We start from the raw sequence: 19,358 nt of genomic DNA, 5'->3' as shown, positions 1-19,358 counted from the left end.
TCTGTTGTCTCAAACAGGGCTTTTACAAAGGCCTAAAGACATTTCATGAGCTGAGAGGGATGATGAACTGGAAGTTTATTACTCTGCAGTTAAGTCCAGTGGTACAGCGAGTTCACTTTTAAAAATACTCTCCAAGAAAATATTGTGCAAACATTTTGGTTCAAGAAATAAGTGTTGTCTGAAACTTCATCTGCTCCTCACATCTCTTCTGGCAGAATGAGGGCAAAAAATCCACCACCAGACAGAAGGATACTGGGATGAAAGTGCTTGCACTGGTATAAAAGTGGTCCAGCAGAGCAAAAGGAGCTGTACCACTATAAAGTGCTTTATAGTGGTACAACTGGTGTTATTTTACAAGCATGGTCACATCAATATCAAAGTTTTGCAATCACCTCCCTGACATAACTAAAAACCTTCTCAAGTGCAGATTTAATTTGCCTAGAGCTATGGACTGAAGTTTACTGGACTTGTTTTCAAAAATGCCTAAATATGTTTGAAATCTGAGTTTGGGACCACGAGGATGGCATTTGGAGCTGGGTAGACAGAGGGTAAATCTGCTGGATTTGAAAGGGTGGCACTGGATTGACACAGGAATAAATGCATCCAGAATAAATGGCTCTGGATTGACACAGGAATAAATGCATCCAGAATCTGGCCTCTATTTTTCAGACATTGGACTGAAATGGGAGGGAGGATCGGGGGGATGTGGCACAGCATGTATGGGGTGCAAAGGTGAGTCAGCTTCCAAACCCATTATTTTTATTATTTTATTCTTTCCCTTTCCTTCAGGAGACAGCTGGAGGATAAGAATTCTGAATTCTACATGCTTTCCACTGCAGGAAATAATGAAGAAAAAAGAAAACCCAGGAAGCATTTCTGGAATAACAACCCAGTGGCTCACCCAGGGCCATCAACCAACAGGCTGATTTTGAGTTCAGGTGCTGGCAAATTAAGACCTCATTGATGAAATGTAACTGAATTCTGCCTTTAGATGCATGTCCTTTATTCTGTTGTTATGTTTAAAAATCTTGCACTTGCTGTGGTCCAAAGTGACACAAATAGTCAAAGGTTGGACTCCATGATCTTGGAGATCTTTCCCAACATAAATGATTCTGTGACAAAAAAGGCTCTGTTTGCACCTACAATGTCCAACTCAAACTCTTCAGCACCATTATGGAAATGTTCCTATTTCTAGTGAAATTCAGGAACTTCTTGCTGACCACTTCCAGTTGAGAACAAGAAAAGTTGTGACCTGTGGGACAAATTGTGATGGGGAGCAGAAAACCCAGGTGAGGAAAGCCCCAGTGTCACTGACCCTGCTGTGAAACCCAATGGGGAGCTGATCTGGGGGCTCTGGGGTGGCCAATATCCAGGAGTTACAGCTCCATAATTCCTAACCCAACTGCCTAGGAGCAGGAATGACACGTCTGTGCTGGGAGAAGGTGGGCACACACCAGCAGCACTTGCTGACAATCCATGGAAGTGGCTCTCTCGGTGCTCCTGCTTGGGGACAGATGGCCTTTAAAGCCTGCTGTAATTGCAACGTATTGATCTGGAATCTGTGATCAATACTGTCTTTATAGAGAGAATTTTAAATATAAATTGCATCGTATATCTGTTGGTGAGGACAAAAGCCCTGTGTGATGGAGATCTCCCTCCACCAGCCCCGCAGTGACGATGGAAAATGGACAGGGGACAGCCCAGCCAGAGCCACCTCTTCAATATCTGCCAAAAATCAGGCAGCCTTCCTCATTCCCTGGTGTTCTTTACAGCTTTGATCCCAAAATAACACCCCCAGCGTGACCCTGAGTGTCTGGGATGAGGCTGGATCAGGCCAGGGGAACCAGCCCAGAGCCAGTGTCCCCTCAGCAGCTCCCACAAAAACCCCAATATTCCCTTTTCCTGTTCACCTGGGGCAGCTCCTTCTCCATGCAAATCCTGCACGGGTGCTTCCCAGTGGGAATATCCCCTTCTGGTTTAGGAGCTGAACTGTGGGTATGAAGTAATCAATAAATATGGCACTTTATCAAAACATGATTGAGGAAAGAAAAAGAGGCCAAAAATTAGGGAAACAATCCTGCCATTTGAATGCATGAGAGTTGGCTCAATAGCCTGTAAAGCTGGCTTGGAAGGCTTCACCCCCTGTTGTGCTAATATATAATTATTGATTTTTAAAATGACTTTTTATATCCTCCCTGATCTCTAAAAAAGCTAGGGAGGTCAGTCTTGTAAATACTTTTACAAGTAGGTAATAAAACCCATAATAACTTGCATTGACAAGTAATTACTGGGCAGGTTTGTTAGCAGATTCTCAAAGATATTCTTTTAACCCAACAATTACTATTGTACTAATGACAGCCATTTTTAAAGTGAAGTGTCCTTCTCCCTCTCAGCTTAAGTGAAAAAAACCTGGAAAAAACACCTGAGACTGATCCACTGAAATTCTTATATATTAGGCCCCAAAGGGATGCTAATTACCTCTCCCTGTTTTAAAACAGAACATTTTTTTTCAGGTGATATGGCTTATTTTGACATGGATGGTGGCGGGAAGGGAGCTCTGGTTTCTGAATAAATCTTTCAAAGCAGTGTGTAAGGGTAACAATTCTTCCTGCTTTATTTCAGTGCAAGAGCATAAACAGCTTGGATATGTGGTGTATCAATATGCCACTTGTTAATAAGTAAGGGCGTGAATCATAAATATTCGGCTGTTTGATCACCAGGCTTTTAATTAATGTTTTGATGATCTCCAATAAGAATAAAAGTCAGAACGATAGATATTGAGTAGCGACGACAGAGAAAAGATGCAATGATTTTTTGTGCCATCTGATTTATATGACAGAAAAACTATCAACTCATCCAGTTTCATACAGAGAAAAGAGAGGAGAGACGTACATTTTCCCTTCTTTATATCGTATTGTAAAAAAAAAAATAAAAATCACTTAATTCAAATGTGTACCTAAAACGTTCCCCGAGGACAGCGATGCAGGCAAAATGATCAAGCTTTAGCACCGTGTGATACAGGTTTGTGTCCAGATTTTTAAACAGAGTGGCTGCTCCCACACAGTGAAGGCTCCTGAGCAAAACCTGACCTCCCTCAGGGGGTTTGGCCTTTCCAAAATCTCCCCAAACGTTTGCAGCTCCAGGGTACTGGGTGGGGCCGTGAACCCTATGGTCACCATGAGGGCACCATAAAGGCTCATTTCCTGCCAAAATTGAGCAGCTGGTGCCCCAAATAGCCCCAGCTCCGGGTGCTGTGGGCTGGCTGGGGACCCCAGTCCTCCTTTTTGTAGGAAGGGGCTCCCAAGAGCTCCCTGTGTGGGAATTCCTACAGCCTGGCCTTGCCACAGGTGCAAACCCCTGCACAGAGAATCCAATTAAAACCCAGCCAAACTCCCGGCCGTGACAACACCAGGGCTGGGAGCTTCACTGCCCCATGCTGCCAGCAGCCCAGTATTTTCTCCCTGCACCCAAAAGCTCAGGGAAAGGAGCCCCGTGTGCAGTTTCTCCCCTGGGTGATTTTCTGCCGTGCTCGTGGCCTTTGGGTGGGCACCACAGGCCCCACCTTGTGCAACTTCACCTCATGACTCTGGCCTGGGCTGTGCAATTTAACAGCTTCTGAGGAGCTCGATGCTAATGCATTGATTTTGCTTTAATAGAATTTTGTTGTCGATGGCCGGTGCTCAGCACGGTGCAGGCTTCAATCTTAACCCATCTGAAGGCTCTGCTCGTTTCCAGTTGAGCTCCGTTCATTTCCAGTTGAATAGGTTAAGCAAAGACAGACCTCACTGTTCTCAATTCACTTTATGATCCTCCCATCATAAAAAATAATATCAGCACCTTGCTTTTCATGTCAGAACTACATTTGAGCTGCTATTCCCTATGCCCATGAGTAAATCCCATAAAAGCCGCCCCGTTGTACTGTCGCTATTTTTCCTTGTGGATGATTGATTGATGGATGAGTGCTGACACTTCAATGAAGCTATTTCGACTGCCATCTCAATCCGATGATGTGAGGGGTATATTTTCTGTCCATGCCTCATTACTTCAGAATGACATTCCTGGAACTTCATTTACTTTTTCCCTCCTTCCCTCAAGCGCCATATTTTTTCCCATCTAGGTTATGCATGCCATAAAAAAAGCAATTTGCTATTATATGTGGCATAAGGGCAACACTTTCCCTAGGAGGTAAATAAGAAGGGCCTTTTTTTCTCCTCCATATTGAGTTTAGGGATCATGTCAAAATTTCCCAAGCAGTGCCAAAACAGGCCCTTCTGCACAGGCCACAGGGAATGCAGGGAATGTATTTAGTCTGATTTTGTGACTGCTGCACTTCAATTATATCCTTGAACATCATGAACAAAACAACAGGAAAATACACTCCAAAGCCCTTTCTGATTTGAGAAAGAGCCTCTTCTCCACTTGTGCCTCGCATACTTTGAATATTTCATTTGCCACGGAATAGCGATTTACAACTTGATCCAGACTTATTTTTCCTTGGAGAATAGGGGAAGTTCATCGTTAAATGCAGAGATGGATTTGTCTACTGGAGGTTGTTGTCTCTGAGCGAGAGCAAGCAGGACTGCGCCTGGATTTCCAAGCAGTGCACTAGGAACAGTGGGACTCGTGACATTGGCATATCCTGGAAGATTCTGGGAGTTGACTTGGGACCCGATTTTAATCTGTGTAATACAGTATTCCCGTTAATAATAATGTATAATTAAGACATCCGTTAAAAATCCATAACGTTAATTTAATGGAGAAAATCTAATACAGTTCTATTGGAATTTTTACGTTAAATTAACTTTAACGGGCTTTTAATGGATGTCTTAATTAGATCTCATTATTAACGTGAATATTCCACAAATTAAAATTGGGCCCTCGAAGTTTTAATGAAAAAAGTTACAAGCACAAATTTGAAATTGCCATTTTTGTAGCCCCCTTCTCCCAGGTCGGGGTGGGTTTGAAGGCATGGCTGGCGGTGCTGGCCGGGCCGGACAGAGCTCGGACACCAAATTCTGATCCCAGTTTTGGTGGCACAAATCCAAAGTCACTCTGTTGACCACAACAGAGCTTCAGATTTACACTCACCTAACTGAGAAAGGAACTCTACTTTTATTCTTTTATATCTATATATAGATATTTATATAGTGATATTTATATATAGATATATCTATATTTATATAATGTTCAATAATCTAACAATAGTACTTTTGTTTAAAAATCCCTCCATCCCATATGTCTCGTCATAAACCGTAATGGAGATTTAAATATATCTATATATTTGAGGAATAAAACAAACTGAAAATAATCCATTTCAAACAAATCTTTGGCAGCAACATGGTTAAGCATAACTATTTGAACAACTTGCACAGAAGATTAACATTGTTCAGAGGTTTTTTGGCTCAGAATCTGTTTTAACTTAATAATTCTTGTACTTACTGTGATGTATTGATCCCTAGTGCAATGACTGGATTGGGCAACCCAGGTGCAACAGTAATAGCTGCACAGAATAGAAACATTTCCTTTAGACAAACTATCCCAAAGGGGTTATAAATAGGAAATGGACATTACCATGAAAAGTAAAGCTTCCAATGTGACTGCATCTTGTGTAGCACACTTGGACATTAAACTATGAAGAATTTTTTTTTTCCTGTCAAGTGTTACAAATTGACGAAATAAGTACATCAATGTTCTCAGTCATTATCTTACTTCAGTGGCACTTTGTTTTAGTGACAGCAAAAAGGGACAGTGGAGACCAGACAGCCCCAGTGCAGTTTATCAATGAAAATCTAATATCGTCCATAAGCAGGGGAGTGGAAATCAATACTTCATTACCAAATTGTTAGTGAGGATGAAGAAGAATAGCAGGAGTTTTTTGGCAGCCTCCTCGGTCCGGGTTGCTGTGAGTTCAATGTCAGGGCCGCGGTGGCGCGCGGGGCCGGGCGCGGAGCTGGGCTGGAGAGCTGGGCTAAGGCAATCGTCCTGCAAGCACAACAACAACAACACAGCCACAGTTACACGGTCTGCAGCTCACAGCCACGCCTCTGAGCAGGCACTTCCACCATGGAAATGTCTGCAGATGAGCTCTGCTTCATTCTGTGCACCCGTGGGCTCACAACAAACTGGGGCACACGAGTGTGGATGGATCCCTGGTTCCACAACCATGCAGGGAACCATGCAGCTGGTGCTGAGGCTCTGCCTGGTCACTGAGCCTCTTACTCTGCTTCTTAAACTCGCAGCCAGCCAAGAACATGCTCTAAAATCCTCATGGAGAGCTGGACATCTCAGTACCCACACAGCGTCTATTACCCCACTATTACTGCGTTATTCCTACTTGTTGTGGCACCTCCCCAGCAATAAAAACCATCTTCCAATGGGCCTTTTCCATCCTGCAGCTGCTAAAAGTGCTAAGTGACTCAAGTTGTGAAGCTACGGCTACACAGAGACAGAAGGGGCTTGTTTTATTTAATTTCAAGATGTGGGTTTAAAAGTTCAGCCCAAAGTTGGGTTCTGCTTTGCTTATAACCTGGGAGAAAGATACTGAGAAAAGCAGTAGAAAAGAACCAACTGGAAAAACAGGGTGAGAAATGAGGCAGGCAATAAGTAGAGTGAAAGTCAATCTGGAGAGAGCACAGAGGAAAAAAAGAGCTGCAGTGGGCAAAGAAATATGTTGCTGAAAAATATATTATCTGTTCAAGGCCATGGCTATTTCAGCAAACACAACTCAAATCCTGCAGTGTGTTCTCTGTGTTCTGGCTAAATCAACTGGAAATTCAGTAGCAGCTTTATTTAAAGTAAAATAAACTCAGCTTTTCAAAAAATTCCATATGAAAACAAAAAAGTCCATTGACTTCATGCTAGTTAGTTTATAATTTGGTTTGGTTTACAATATCTTCACCTTTTCAGTTTTCACAGTGACGCTGAGTTTTGCATTGGCAACCCAGACCTGCTGTAGAGAAACTGTTGGAAGGGAAGAGGAGGTTTTGGCAGCTGAATGTAGAGACTTTTGGCAACTGAGGATGCATGGAAGCCAGTCTGAAATTGTGGTGAATACCTTGGATCATTATTCCCACTTAAAAGATATTAAAAGCAATCCATGTTGACACTTTAAGATGTTGCCTTTATGTTTCAGAGGTAACACTCCAGAGCAATTCTCACTTTGCAAAGCTATTATTTTTCACTGCAAAAGGGCAGAGCTGTGCCAGTTTACACCCTGCTCAAATCTCAAAGAAATCCAGAAGCATTGCTGTTGTAGGGCCTGGGGCTGGCACACAGCAACGCTGCAGCCAAATTCCCACTGTGGGATCGCCTCTGCAGACGATCCAAGGGAGGATGGGGATGGAAGAGGCACTGGGCTTTACCCTTCCCAGGGGTCTCCAGGATGGAAAACTCCCAGCTAAGTCCTGCCTGGGGTCACACCAGGCCTGCAGCTTCTGCCTCCCTCACAGAGGTGGGACACACTGTGGCTGTGCTGAGGGACACTGGTGACCCAGCTGAGAGCAGGACTGGTGACTCTTCACTACGTCAACCCTGCCTCCAGAACATCATTAGGATAATTAAGCCAAATTAGTGTCAATGAAAGTGCTAAATCTGGGAACGAGTCTTGAAGTGACTTCAGAGCACTGGTTGCCTGCCAGTGGGAAATATTTATAAAAGCTTGGATTGGAAAAATGAAAAGCCAAACTCCTGCCTCCTTTTCTTTTGTGCCATTGTGAGGAAGGCCCTGGGACTTATGAATCATCATATCCCTGGTCACTTCCCTGTCACAGAACAACACTGGGGACACTGTTAACCCTGGACAGACACTTCAGAGGCACACTGGTCAGAGGGAAGGTCCATGAGAAACTCCTCTGGCAACAAATAAACTTTTGAGGCTCAGTGTCCACCTACCTGACTAATGGTAACATCTGTGCACAAGTCAAATCAATTGGGACTTGGCATTGATTTCCATGGGATAAGTACTTCACCCCTAAGGTCCTTTGGCCAACTGAAGTCTCCATCCTTGTGGGTTTTGTTGGTTTTTTTTTTATTTAATTGATACCACTGCAGGCTGGGACAGGACTTTGGGAAATTAATTAGTGTGAGCCCTGATCAATAAGGGTCATAGTTTATGTATTTCATTATCAAGTCTGTAAGAGATTCAGGGAGTTTGTGGAGAGCTTGTCACCTGCAGTCAGGGCAGAGCAGCCTGCACATCCCAATAGCTCATGATGGGCAGAGTCTGGTGCTTCCTGGGCATTTGCTGAAATGCAGCTCCCCCTGTGCCATAAAGAAAACTCCACCATTTAAAATAAATCATGTTCTGAAAACGTGGCTGAGGGTGTTCATTATACTGGTGTCTTGTACAGCATATGTGAAATATCAGTTGCAGATACTGAAGCTTTGCTTTTATTTAACACTAATTATCGAGCCATCAACAGATGTAAAAAGCCGTATCTATTTTAACGCGGATGTGTCAGGACTCAGCATTCCTCCTCACAGCCTCCTTCCCTCTCCTTGTCCATGGCACAGCTTCCCTCTGCTCATCCCAGCACTGCCAGAAAAACACAGCTGTGAAACCTCTGAGATGGGAGCTCTCAAACACGTCTGCAGCCCCAGACAACCGTCAAGTGCGTGTCAGCAGCTCGTGGCACGCCAGGCCCGGCGCTGGCAGCGGCTCTGACGGGCTGGGCTGGGCTCAGCTGAGCTGGGCTCCTGGGCCTGGGCTGGGCTCCTGGGGCTGAGCTGGGCTCCTGGGGCTGGGCTGGGCTCCTGGGCCTGGGCTGGGCTCCTGGGGCTGAGCTGGGCTCCTGGGGCTGGGCTGGGCTCCTGGGGCTGAGCTGGGCTCCTGGGCCTGGGCTGGGCTCCTGGGGCTGAGCTGGGCTCCTGGGCCTGGGCTGGGCTCCTGGGCCTGGGCTGGGCTCCTGGGGCTGAGCTGGGCTCCTGGGGCTGGCCTGGGCTCCTGGGGCTGAGCTGGGCTCCTGGGCCTGGGCTGGGCTCCTGGGGCTGAGCTGGGCTCCTGGGCCTGGGCTGGGCTCCTGGGCCTGGGCTGGGCTCCTGGGGCTGAGCTGGGCTCCTGGGCCTGGGCTGGGCTCCTGGGGCTGGCCTGGGCTCCTGGGGCTCCCAGAGCTGGGCTGGGCTCCTGGGCCTGGGCTGGGCTCCTGGGGCTCCCAGAGCTGGGCTGGGCTCAGCTGAGCTGGACTGGGCCCCCGGGGCTCCCAGAGCTGGGCTGGGCTCCCAGCTCTCACAGCAGTGCCCAGATTGTCTCCCACCCCCCAGTGCTTCCCTGCTCCCTCCAGTGTCCCCTTGTCCCCATGGCCAAAGGGCACACCAATGGAGCCATGCAGCCTCCTGGGGGCTGCCCGTCATGGGGTGGTTCTCAGGTCATAGAATCCCAGAATGGTTTGGCTTGGAGGGACCTTAAAGCTCATCTTGTTCCCCCCTTTCACACCATCCACTGTCCCAGGCTGCTCCAAGCCCCATCCAACCTGGCCTTGGGCACTGCCAGGGATCCAGGGGCAGCCACAGCTGCCTGTCCACCCTCACAGGGAAGGATTTCCTCCTGGTATCTCACCTAAATGTCCCCCCTTTCAGTTTGAAGCCCTTCTCCCTTGTCCTGTCTCTCCAGTTCTGCGAAGAGCCCTTCCAGCCTCCCTGTGGCCCCCTCAGATCCTGGAAGGTGCTGTGAGGTCCTTCCAGAATCTGACGTCCCTTTCTTGGGGATTGCTGTCACCATTTGACTTTTGGGTTCTTCCACCTCCTCAGTGGCCCAGGCTGAGGTGGGATGGAACTCCAGAGCCAGGCAGGTGACAGCAGCTTCATGTATTTATAATGTCTTCTCTGTATTTCCATATCTTTGCTAATATCATTTTACCAGCTCCTATTTATGCACTGGGATAACAAAAATGACAATATTCCTCTGTGATCCACCCACCACAGTCCATGGGAGCCTATGGATCAAAACTTTTCCAGGCTGCAGCTGTACCCATCACAATAAATTGCAGGACTCTTTAAAGGCCACATAGAAAGACACAGACAGGCCCTTTGTGGTTACCAAACATGTTATCTCTAGATGTCATTTCTGACCTACTTTTGCTAGATTTTTGCAGCAGCACAAAATCTGTTCCTTAAAGAACCATGCCACGTGCACAGTACCTAGAAAGGGGGAAACAGCAAATCTGGATATATTTTATTTCATTTAGGACTCCTCTCACCATGAATTACAATGTTACAGGCTCTAAACGCCTTCTCGTTACCCATAATTATAACTAAAATTATATCAATCTAAACAGTAACTACTGGAATGATTCATCCTGATTGGGAGGAGCATGCTCCCTGGAGTTCTGCCTGCCCATCCATTTTAAAGCCTCATGGCAGGAATAGCTTTCCAGAAGGTCATTTAACAGCACATTAAATAAATAAACAGAACATATTTGCTTCAGCAAACACTCTCTAATAGGATGGCAAAACATTTTGGGAGAGGTAGGAATAACCCTCACGAAAACCAAATCTTTCAGTGCCCACCTTGCTGGGGTGCAGCACCCACCCAAAGGCAGGCAGAGGCTCCATGTGAGGCCAGCAGGGACAACCCCTCATGTCCTGCACACTGAAGGGTCCCACAGCCCACCAGTGTCACCAGCAGGTCCCTGAGCCACTCGTGTGTCCCTGCAGCAGCCACCAGTCTGTACATTCACCCTCAGCCACACAGAGAGGGAAGTGTGGAAAACATTTCAGATCTGAACTTGTGGGAGTGTGGGGCAACAGGAAGGAAATGTGGGCTCTAACTGAGCTCTTTCTGGGGTGTGACTGCCTGAACACAGCATTAATTGCTATAAAACCCAGGTGGAAGAGTTTAGACCTTGCCTGGGATGATGCTTTTTTCCCTCATTGTTTGGAGCTTTGCAGGGAGCTGATTCAGCAATGGTGCAGGAGGGATAAGGAGCTCAGTCCTGAAGGGAGCCAAACAGAAAGATGGGAAGAGACAATTTCCAAAGGCCTGGAGTGACAGGACAAGGGGGAATGCCTTCCAACTGCCAGAGAGGAGGTTTAGATTGGATATTGGGAAAATATTCTTCCCTGTGAGGGTGGGGAGGTGCTGCCACAGGTGGCCCAGAGAAGCTGAGGATGAATCAGACACAAAACTGGGGCTGCAGCTCCCCGTGGTTCCAGAGACCAAATGGAATCCTGGGCTGCTGGAAAGAGAGGGATTTGTGCCACCTGTGTAGAGAGAGGCCAGGATTTCACCCCAGAGCCCAGTATGAGGTGACACAGAGCACAAAGGGGTGACATTCACCTGGTCCCCCAGGTGTGTCTGGAAAAATCACAGGCTTAGAAAGAGGAAAAAAAAATACAGGGAACATTTAACTTCTATTTCTTCCTATAAATAAAGTATAGCCATCAAATTACAATGTATTTAGGAGCACATGTTATTGACAGACTATTCTTGGAGGGGGAAAAAAAGTGGATTTTTGGCAAAGTTTCCTAAAGATTAAATTGTTCATTGTACGGGGCACCATCTGCCCTTGGAGAGAGATTTAGTTGATGGCAGCTGCAACCAAAGTGTGGAAGATAAAGCTGAATTTCTGGTTTCTTTTCAACTAGCAACTGTCATTACAGGTCACATGCAAACTGTGCCATTTTCTGTGACAAGCAGGTTCTGTAGGATTGGGTGCTCGCTACATTTTAAAGTGCCACCTGTAAGGATCCCAGCCGAGAAACAGCTTTTGGAACACACCTTGCAAAACATGAATTTACAGCACATGAGACAAAGCAATTATGGACCAACCATCTGGCCAAGGGCTGTGTGTTCCAGACCCAGGTGCAGGGGGATGGAGGTCAGGAGAAACTCGTGGGTCACCCAAAGGCGCATCCCTCAGTTCATTTGGGTGCTTAAAAAGGCTGAATTACCTGCAAGAGTTCACTCAACTGTTGCATAATCCACAATTGCCTCCCTGTGCTCATTGGAGTGTAATTCCCCCTGAGATTAAACCCCACATTTTTTAAACCCTGAAGAGAATTTCTGAATCACCAAACCAGAGGCTGCTGTGGGTGGGTTTTCCCTCAGCCCCACCTCTGAGCTGTGACACTGAAATATCTCAACTCACTGTGAGGCAGCAAAGGCCACTTGACAGTGGGGAGATGCTGATTTGTCTCTGCACTCTGAGTTACTTAAATATCACACAAACCTCGTCCTGGCTACAGCAAACCCCTCCAGCAGGGAATCTGTACCTCCTCCGTCTCTCCAGAACACGTTCACAGGAGAACGATGTTCCCTTTCTCCTCGGAACAAAACGGGAGGGGAGAAGTTAAGAGCACACTGGTAGATTTTATTAGGACTAAGAAACAAAGCAAAACAAAAAAGCAAACCCAAAGCTCTTCCCTTTCATCCCTGCCTTGCTATGAAAATGCCTTCATATTTGCAGGCTTGCTGACAATATTTCAGGATGGTACATCACACACCGTCTCGTCTGGAACAGCAGACATTGTCAGTGCTGGGAGACAACCACTCTCTGGTTTGTACTTCACAAAGATTCTCTATAAAGCATTTCTATAGAGGAAAAAAAAAAGATTTTTGAAATTCGTGAGTCTCTCAGCCTTTCAGACAAGGATGAGTTCTGGTTAATTTTTTCTGATGATCTCTACGTTTTCTGCAAGGAAAAACAACAGCTACCATTGCCTTAAGACAGACTGAACTAGTTGTAACATGCCTAGATACGAGATTCTTTTTTTTATGTGAAAGAATTTGCAGGACATAAATTCCTTGTTCTTAAATTTATCCTGTGCAGTTTAACTTGTTGGTCTTCTCTCCCATTTTATCACAGTAGAAGGAGATAATGTTTTGAAATAGAAAATGCCACCATTGGTGGCTTTTTGACCAATCTGCTGTGATTAAATCCATGCTTTTGGATAGTAAGATTATTTTAAAAATTATTCTAAATATTAAAAAAAATTAAATATTATTTTAAAATATTGTTTAAATAAAAGGTTTGCCTTTCCAACAATATTTTTATTTCTCATGATTATTTTTGCTCATTGATTATTTTTAATGCTCATGATGATATTGCTCATCATTGCAGGTGCCAGTGCCCCTGACAGCTCCATGATGTGCCCAGACCATCCAAGCCAAACCTCCCTGGGAAGGCTCCACTTCCATGTCTGCTGTAGCAGAACAGAACACACTCAGGCCCTGCTTTTCCTTTCCTCCATCCACATCTGACCGAGCCCAAATGCTTCTGGGACTGGGGCCTTTAAAGAGACATCCAGAAAAATGCCACATTTTTGAGACTCTGCCTGTTTGGGTTCCTTTTTGCAGAGAGCATTAGTGGGTAGGAGTGGAGGCTGCTCCTGTGAATTAGTGTGGGATCTGCTGTTTTCTCCTTTCTGTGTGAGGGAGCTCTTAAAACACAAATTCCCATCTCAAAGCGCGAACGGGCGCGAGCTGCGCGTAAATCACGGGCTCCGCGGTGCCAGAGCCGCACATGCTCTTCTGCTGCTGATTTGTCTACAAAATATATCACATGCCAGTTACTTGAATTAGGATCATGGGGAGAAGGGAATCATTAGAGAGTAGAAGAAACTCTAACGCATAAAGAAAACTTATCCGTTTGTCTCCTCAGCGCCGCCTGTTTTATTTCCTCTTCAGGCGCTGACAGCCCTGATGAGGCAAAGGATGCTGTAATCCTGAGCGATTGCTTGGGGGAGCATCATTAGGGATGGAAGGGTTTGATACAGCGAGAGCTCTGCGTTCCCAGCCCCTTTTCCCGGTCACTTGGCGGTGTTGGGCGGTGCTGGAAGGTGGAGGCGCAGCCTGGATCGGGTATTTCCCTCCTGGAGCCCTTCCCTGTGCTCTCAAAGAGCCTTGGAAAGCCAGGTAAATTAGACTTGGAGAAAAGGACACTGCATCTTTGAGTAATGAGGCTGGGAAACAGGGAACACATTTTCCACTAGCTCATGTCTCACTGTATGGCATTCTGATTTCCTGACACTTCATAATAAATCATTGCTTATCACTCACTTGGGAACATAACATGGTTCAAGTTAAGATTCGTTAGTGATTGTAAAGAAGAAACATGAATTGCTCTCTATCAGGGCTTTTTGATCATCTTTCTGTCCACTGCAGGTGTTTTTTTAATCAGAATATTTACAGGAGCCATTGTCTAAGGCATAAATAAAAAGGAGAAGAAAGAGCAGAAAATATGAATAATGAAAATGAATTTATTTGTCTTATTTATGTGTTTATGTAAACATTTGGCAATTGCTTTGCACAGCAGCTTGTATTCAGTGTCACGGGCTGCTGCACCAACAGAAGTTTGTAACGCTGGGGTTTTAAATATATATACCTGAGTGTGTGTCTATAAAAATACCCTAAATGCCAATACATTCATTTTCTGGAGAAGAAGGTTCTAGCAAGCACATCCAGAGCCTGTTTGCCCTTAGGATGGCTTCCACAGGGAAAAGAGAGGCTGATCCTGGTCCTGCTGGCCCCCCTTGGAGTAGTGGGAGAGGAAACCTCAGAGACTGAGTGGCTCTAATGGGATGAGACTGGGATGTTCCCTGCAGCCAGGGATCCATCAAATCTGGGAAAACAGGGATTCACTTCAAAAAAAGGGAGACCTGAGAGCTGGGACAACCTTCCTACAGCCCCGGCCCCTCCAGTGAGCTCAGGACGGCAAACACTGAGCTTGGATGGGTCAGGAACTGGGGAAGGGGCAAGTGAAAGGACGAGGGGAACGGCCTCAGGCTGTGCCAGGGGAGGTTTAGGTTGGATATTAGGAAAGATTTCCTCCCCAAAGGGTTGCTCAGCTCTGGCAGGGGTACAATCCCCATCCCTGCAGGGATTTAACAGCACTTGGGGACGTGGTGGCCCTGGCAGTGACAGGGAATGGGTGGACTCTAAGCTCCAAGCTCATTTCTTTTCCAACCAAAATGATTCCACGATTCCATGAATTCAGCTCTGTATGCAGGCAGTTCTCTGCCTTCTCTGACCTTCACTGGATGGAATTTTTTCTGCAGTCACAACTTTTTCCTCAGCAGTTTAGGGAGAGGGCTGAAAAGCTGATGGGTTTACAGATGGTGTCAGTAGTGCTTTAGGGGAACAGGGAGTTTTTTATAAAAAGACCTAAAAATTGAAAAAAATGGAAGCTTACTTAAAGAACTATAACAAATATGCAGAAATATTTCACAAAAAAAAAAAAACTATTCCTTCCCTTGTTTTACAAATAGCTCTCCTTTAATTTCTTTCTTTATCTTTTGGGTCTGATTGTGGGAAGTACCTAAAACTTTGGGCTAACCCCAGAGAAATCAGATAAGGGAACTATTTGCTGCAACTATGGCTTTGATTATTCCCCCTTCAGTAATTTGCTTTTTACTACATTAATCAACGATATAATGTGTCATTTCTACTGCTCCCTGGCTGAATAATTTCCAAAACTACAAACAGCTTTCAAGATAGTTGCCAGACAGGCGCAAATTAATACTTTCAGAAATTGTTCCTAGAAATATTCCCATGAACAGAAGCTTTCACACCCTCTATTTGTGTAAAGACTTGGCTCAAAAAAAAAAAAAAAAAGCCAAATGATTATTTTAAGCAAATTCTTGCATATATTTTTTTCTGGTTTTATATATATTTCTATCTAATATTTATAAAATATCTGCAGTGTAGAATAAGCAGCCTTGGGAGACAAGATGGCAGTGGAGGTCCATATGGAGTTAACTCTTTGTAGCTTTAATTTAGTAGTTACAAAAAGGAGGGATCTCATTGCTTTCATTGAGGCAAATAATCCCCTTGATTTGTGGGACAACTTGAGGAAATTGGCACACAACCCAGGGATTGTAAATTCAGCTGCCTGATCCAGCTGATCTTCCTCACAAATTCCAATATTTGTGGCTACTCCAGCCTCTGCCTCTGATCCCTAGCCTGCTCTCCTAAACTCAGATTTCCTCCTGGTGTTTGTGGCCCCAGGAAGTGCCTGCAAGACTCTGCCTTGTGCTCAGAAAACCCCAAACCCTCCACCAGAAATGTGTTACACACAAAAATGTGAAATCCCCCCAGTATGAAATTTTTAGGAGAAAAAAAAATTCCTTTTGGTAAAGCGCAGCATTGGATGTATTTATTATACTTTTGTATTTATATTACTTTTTTTAAATACTTATGTATTTATATTACTTTTCACCCACCACCAAGAGATGATTAGGGACAAGAATTAAACCCCTCAACTCTTGACCAAGGAAAAAACCATGGTTTTTCTAATATATCTGAGCCAGGCCCTGAATCTGCACTCACTTGAAGTGGTGTAGTGAATGGGAATATTCTCCATTTATTTTGGCTTACATTAAACTGGAATTTTTGCCCCATAAGCTTCCTGTAATTTTTACAAGTGGAACTGCCTTTGTCAGCATTCCTAATATTTCCCCATGGAAATGGTATTAAAAATCAGCACATTTGCCCTACAATCTCACGTTTTATCCTTAAGAAATGAGGACTTCTGGTAGATTTTTTGTTGTTGTTGTTGTTGTTGTCTCTTTCTGCAAGAAAATGGCTTAATAAAAATCTCAACCAGAGGCTGGAAGGAGACGCTCCATCTTCGAAATGTTAATTCTCTCTCCAACCATGCCTGGGTTAAAAACAGATATTGAAACAGGGGAATAAATATTTGACAATGCTGTTAAGGCAACTTTGCTAACGATTTTTGAACAACCTCCAACTGAGGTCTAAATGTCTGCAATATCCATAAACAACTCTATACTGTCCAATTAGGGAGACAAAGACATAGAGTCCTGTCAGGAAGATTTGCATGGCTAAGTGTCTGAGATCACGGAGCCGATGAGGGATCGCTGCCGCTGCCGGGGGATGCACACAACGGATGACTATCATTAGGATATTACAGAGGCTTACACCTTCCCAATTACTGGCAGGATTCATTAGTTACTGCTGCATTTCCCTAATAGAATCCTCTCTCTTGGCTTATCGCTACCTTCCCTCTGTCTACATAAACCCACAACTCAGCAGTCGATCACCTATGAAAAATTAGACGCCGGAGCTTCCAGTGGCCTATTTAAAATGAAAAGGGAGCTGAAGAAGAAATAAAGAGCAAAAAAAAAAAAAGGAGAAAAAGAAGAAGGGCTGGAATGCAGATATGTGGCATCAGATGGGTTTGGAATTCTCTTGCTATTGAACTGTTTGAGGGAAAAAATAATCAGTGGCAGCTGCAGAGAGCAGCGTCGTGGTGGGTTTAAAAGCACAATGAAAGTGTTTTACACAGCCCTACGTACACACACGAACTGGAGGCAGATTGCAAAGTGACAATTACTTAAGGCCTGCTAGGCTGAAGTTTCCCAAGTAAGATTGGTGAGGATTGCAGGGGCTCGGTGCTGCTGCAGTCGGCTCAGCCCCATTAAAGATAATGGTGTGAGCATTTCCATGCTGTCATCGTGTTGCTATCAACAGCATTATCAGTATCAACTGCTTCTACAATTATGCACAATGCACAATTATGCTCTTCCTGCACAAAGACTTAGCAACCACCAAACTCGTTTTCCTTTTAAATACACTGAAAAGAGTGTAGATTTCAATCCTTCATCTGCTCACAGACGAAATAACATTTCCAAATCATCACTGATAGCATTTTTTTCCTCCCATTCTAAGGATGGCCAACTGTTCTCAGCGATTTCTATTACATTTCCTACCTATTATTTCATGTAATGGCATTCCTTAAATTTTAAATTAGCTTTGAAGAATAAAAATAATTGAATTCCTGCTGTTTTGTGTACATAGAGGGTGACAGGAGCTAATGTGATAATTTAAACTGTAAATGAGTCTTCACTTTGTGTTCATTAATTACAGCTAATTACTGAATTACAAACCTTCTTGGTTAGGCACTGTTATGTATTCATGTAGCATGTTGGATTTCCAGCTGGTAGAAAACTGTTTTATAGACTTACAAGCTGACACACCAAGCTAGCGCCGGAACAATTCCGTGGGAGAAATCAAGGGAGGGCGGGGGGCACCACTGCTCCTGCTCTTGGAATCCAGGCAGGGAGTAGAACCAGGGCTGCAAACCTGAGCCCCAGGTGAGCCAGGATCCCATGTGGATAATTAGGAAATATTTGCTGTGTTTGGGAGGCAGGAATGTGAGTTTGAGCTCACATTTGGGGGAAGAACCTGCTGTGCTCGCTGCTGTTTTACACCAGAGTTAATTCCCAGGTTTAGGCAGAGTTCCTCCTGCTCAGGGCACAGCAGTGAGGCAGAAATGCCCCTGGAAATGGGGCCAGTGCTCCCAACCCTGCTCCTTCAGCTCTGCTCAGGAGCAGCAGGATGGGGATGGGGAACGGAGCATCCCAGGCAATGTGCATTGTATCCATCCCTGAGTGCTCATTGTTCCCCACTGAAGGAGCGTCTCCAATGCTGTAGGGCTGTCTGGAGCATTTACTCAACAGTCTCTGCACTGAATGGCCCTGTCCAAACCTCTCCTCTGGATCCCTTTTGTGTGCTGATGGTTTTTGTGGGAGCTGAATGCAGGAGCTGAGGTCTGTCTCTGCAGTGAGCAGGATCAGCCACGGTGACAGGATCAGCCATGGTGAGCTTGTAGGAGCCACAGGAGAGACAGCTGTGGCAAAACGAAGAAACCCCAACCTCACCTGCATTTCTGTAAATACACAGACAGAAGATACAGAGATTTCCCTCTCACTAGCATTTATTTTCCAGTATTTCATGTGTTTTGTTCTCTTTTAACAACACGGGCCAGCAGCCTGTCCAGATCCCTGAGCCCTGTTCAGGTAACCCAGCAGAGATTGCAAAAACTACTGAGTCAAATCATTACCTGAAAACTGTTTAATTAAATTAATCTGTCACCCACTTGGCCTTCCAGGCTGGGGACTGAGGAGACACAGACCAAGGTTCAGTGTTGGGCCTGTAGGGCAGATTCAATCCTTCTCAGAAGGTTTGGCCTGTACTGGAAGAGTTCAGCTGAATAATTATCAACAACCAGAAATTAGAGCCAGATCCTCAGCTGATGTAAAACTATGTAGCACCATTAATTTCAGGAGAGTTCTGCTGATTCCCAGCAAGTGAGGAACAGCTCAATAGGTCTGTAATAATAAAGACTCTGATGAAAAGCCCCTGAAAGCAGCAACACTAATGTGTGACTGCTCACATAAACACCAGTTCAATGACAAGGCTTTTCTGCCTAAGAACTAGTCTGTGTCTTCAGGTTTCATGATAAGTACCAGGCTTTTGTCCTTAAATAATAATTTTCATCTGGAGAATGGCACAGTGACTTGTTCTAACACCAACAGAGATTCAGCAGTAGGCTTCTCAATGGGATTTGTGTCATGTCCTATTCCCTCATCACCTTCCCATGCTGCCTCTTCTCTTTCAGGGT

At 45.0% G+C, this 19,358-nt stretch overlaps 1 protein-coding gene across 3 annotated transcripts in view; it reads right to left on the bottom strand.

Moving 5' to 3' along the window:
• Positions 1-3,369: 3,369 nt before the first annotated feature.
• The window catches only part of TSHZ2 (teashirt zinc finger homeobox 2), a 204,482-nt gene continuing 188,493 nt past the window's right edge, over positions 3,370-19,358 (bottom strand). For all 3 annotated transcript variants that reach the window (XM_054274677.1, XM_054274678.1, XM_054274679.1), the window contains exon 3: positions 3,370-5,982. Coding sequence is in view for 2 of the 3 variants with exons in the window: in XM_054274679.1 (XP_054130654.1) it covers positions 5,969-5,982 (14 nt within the window). In the remaining variant the exon portion in view is untranslated. The remainder of the gene's footprint in view (positions 5,983-19,358) is intronic.

This window comes from Melozone crissalis, unplaced genomic scaffold (assembly GCF_028551555.1).
Source record: "Melozone crissalis strain CALT ecotype California unplaced genomic scaffold, PUWL_Pcris_2 ptg000017l_1, whole genome shotgun sequence".
Lineage (NCBI taxonomy): Eukaryota > Metazoa > Chordata > Aves > Passeriformes > Passerellidae > Melozone > Melozone crissalis.
Note: the sequence above shows the minus strand (reverse complement) of the source record. Positions and strands in the feature narration are given on the sequence as shown.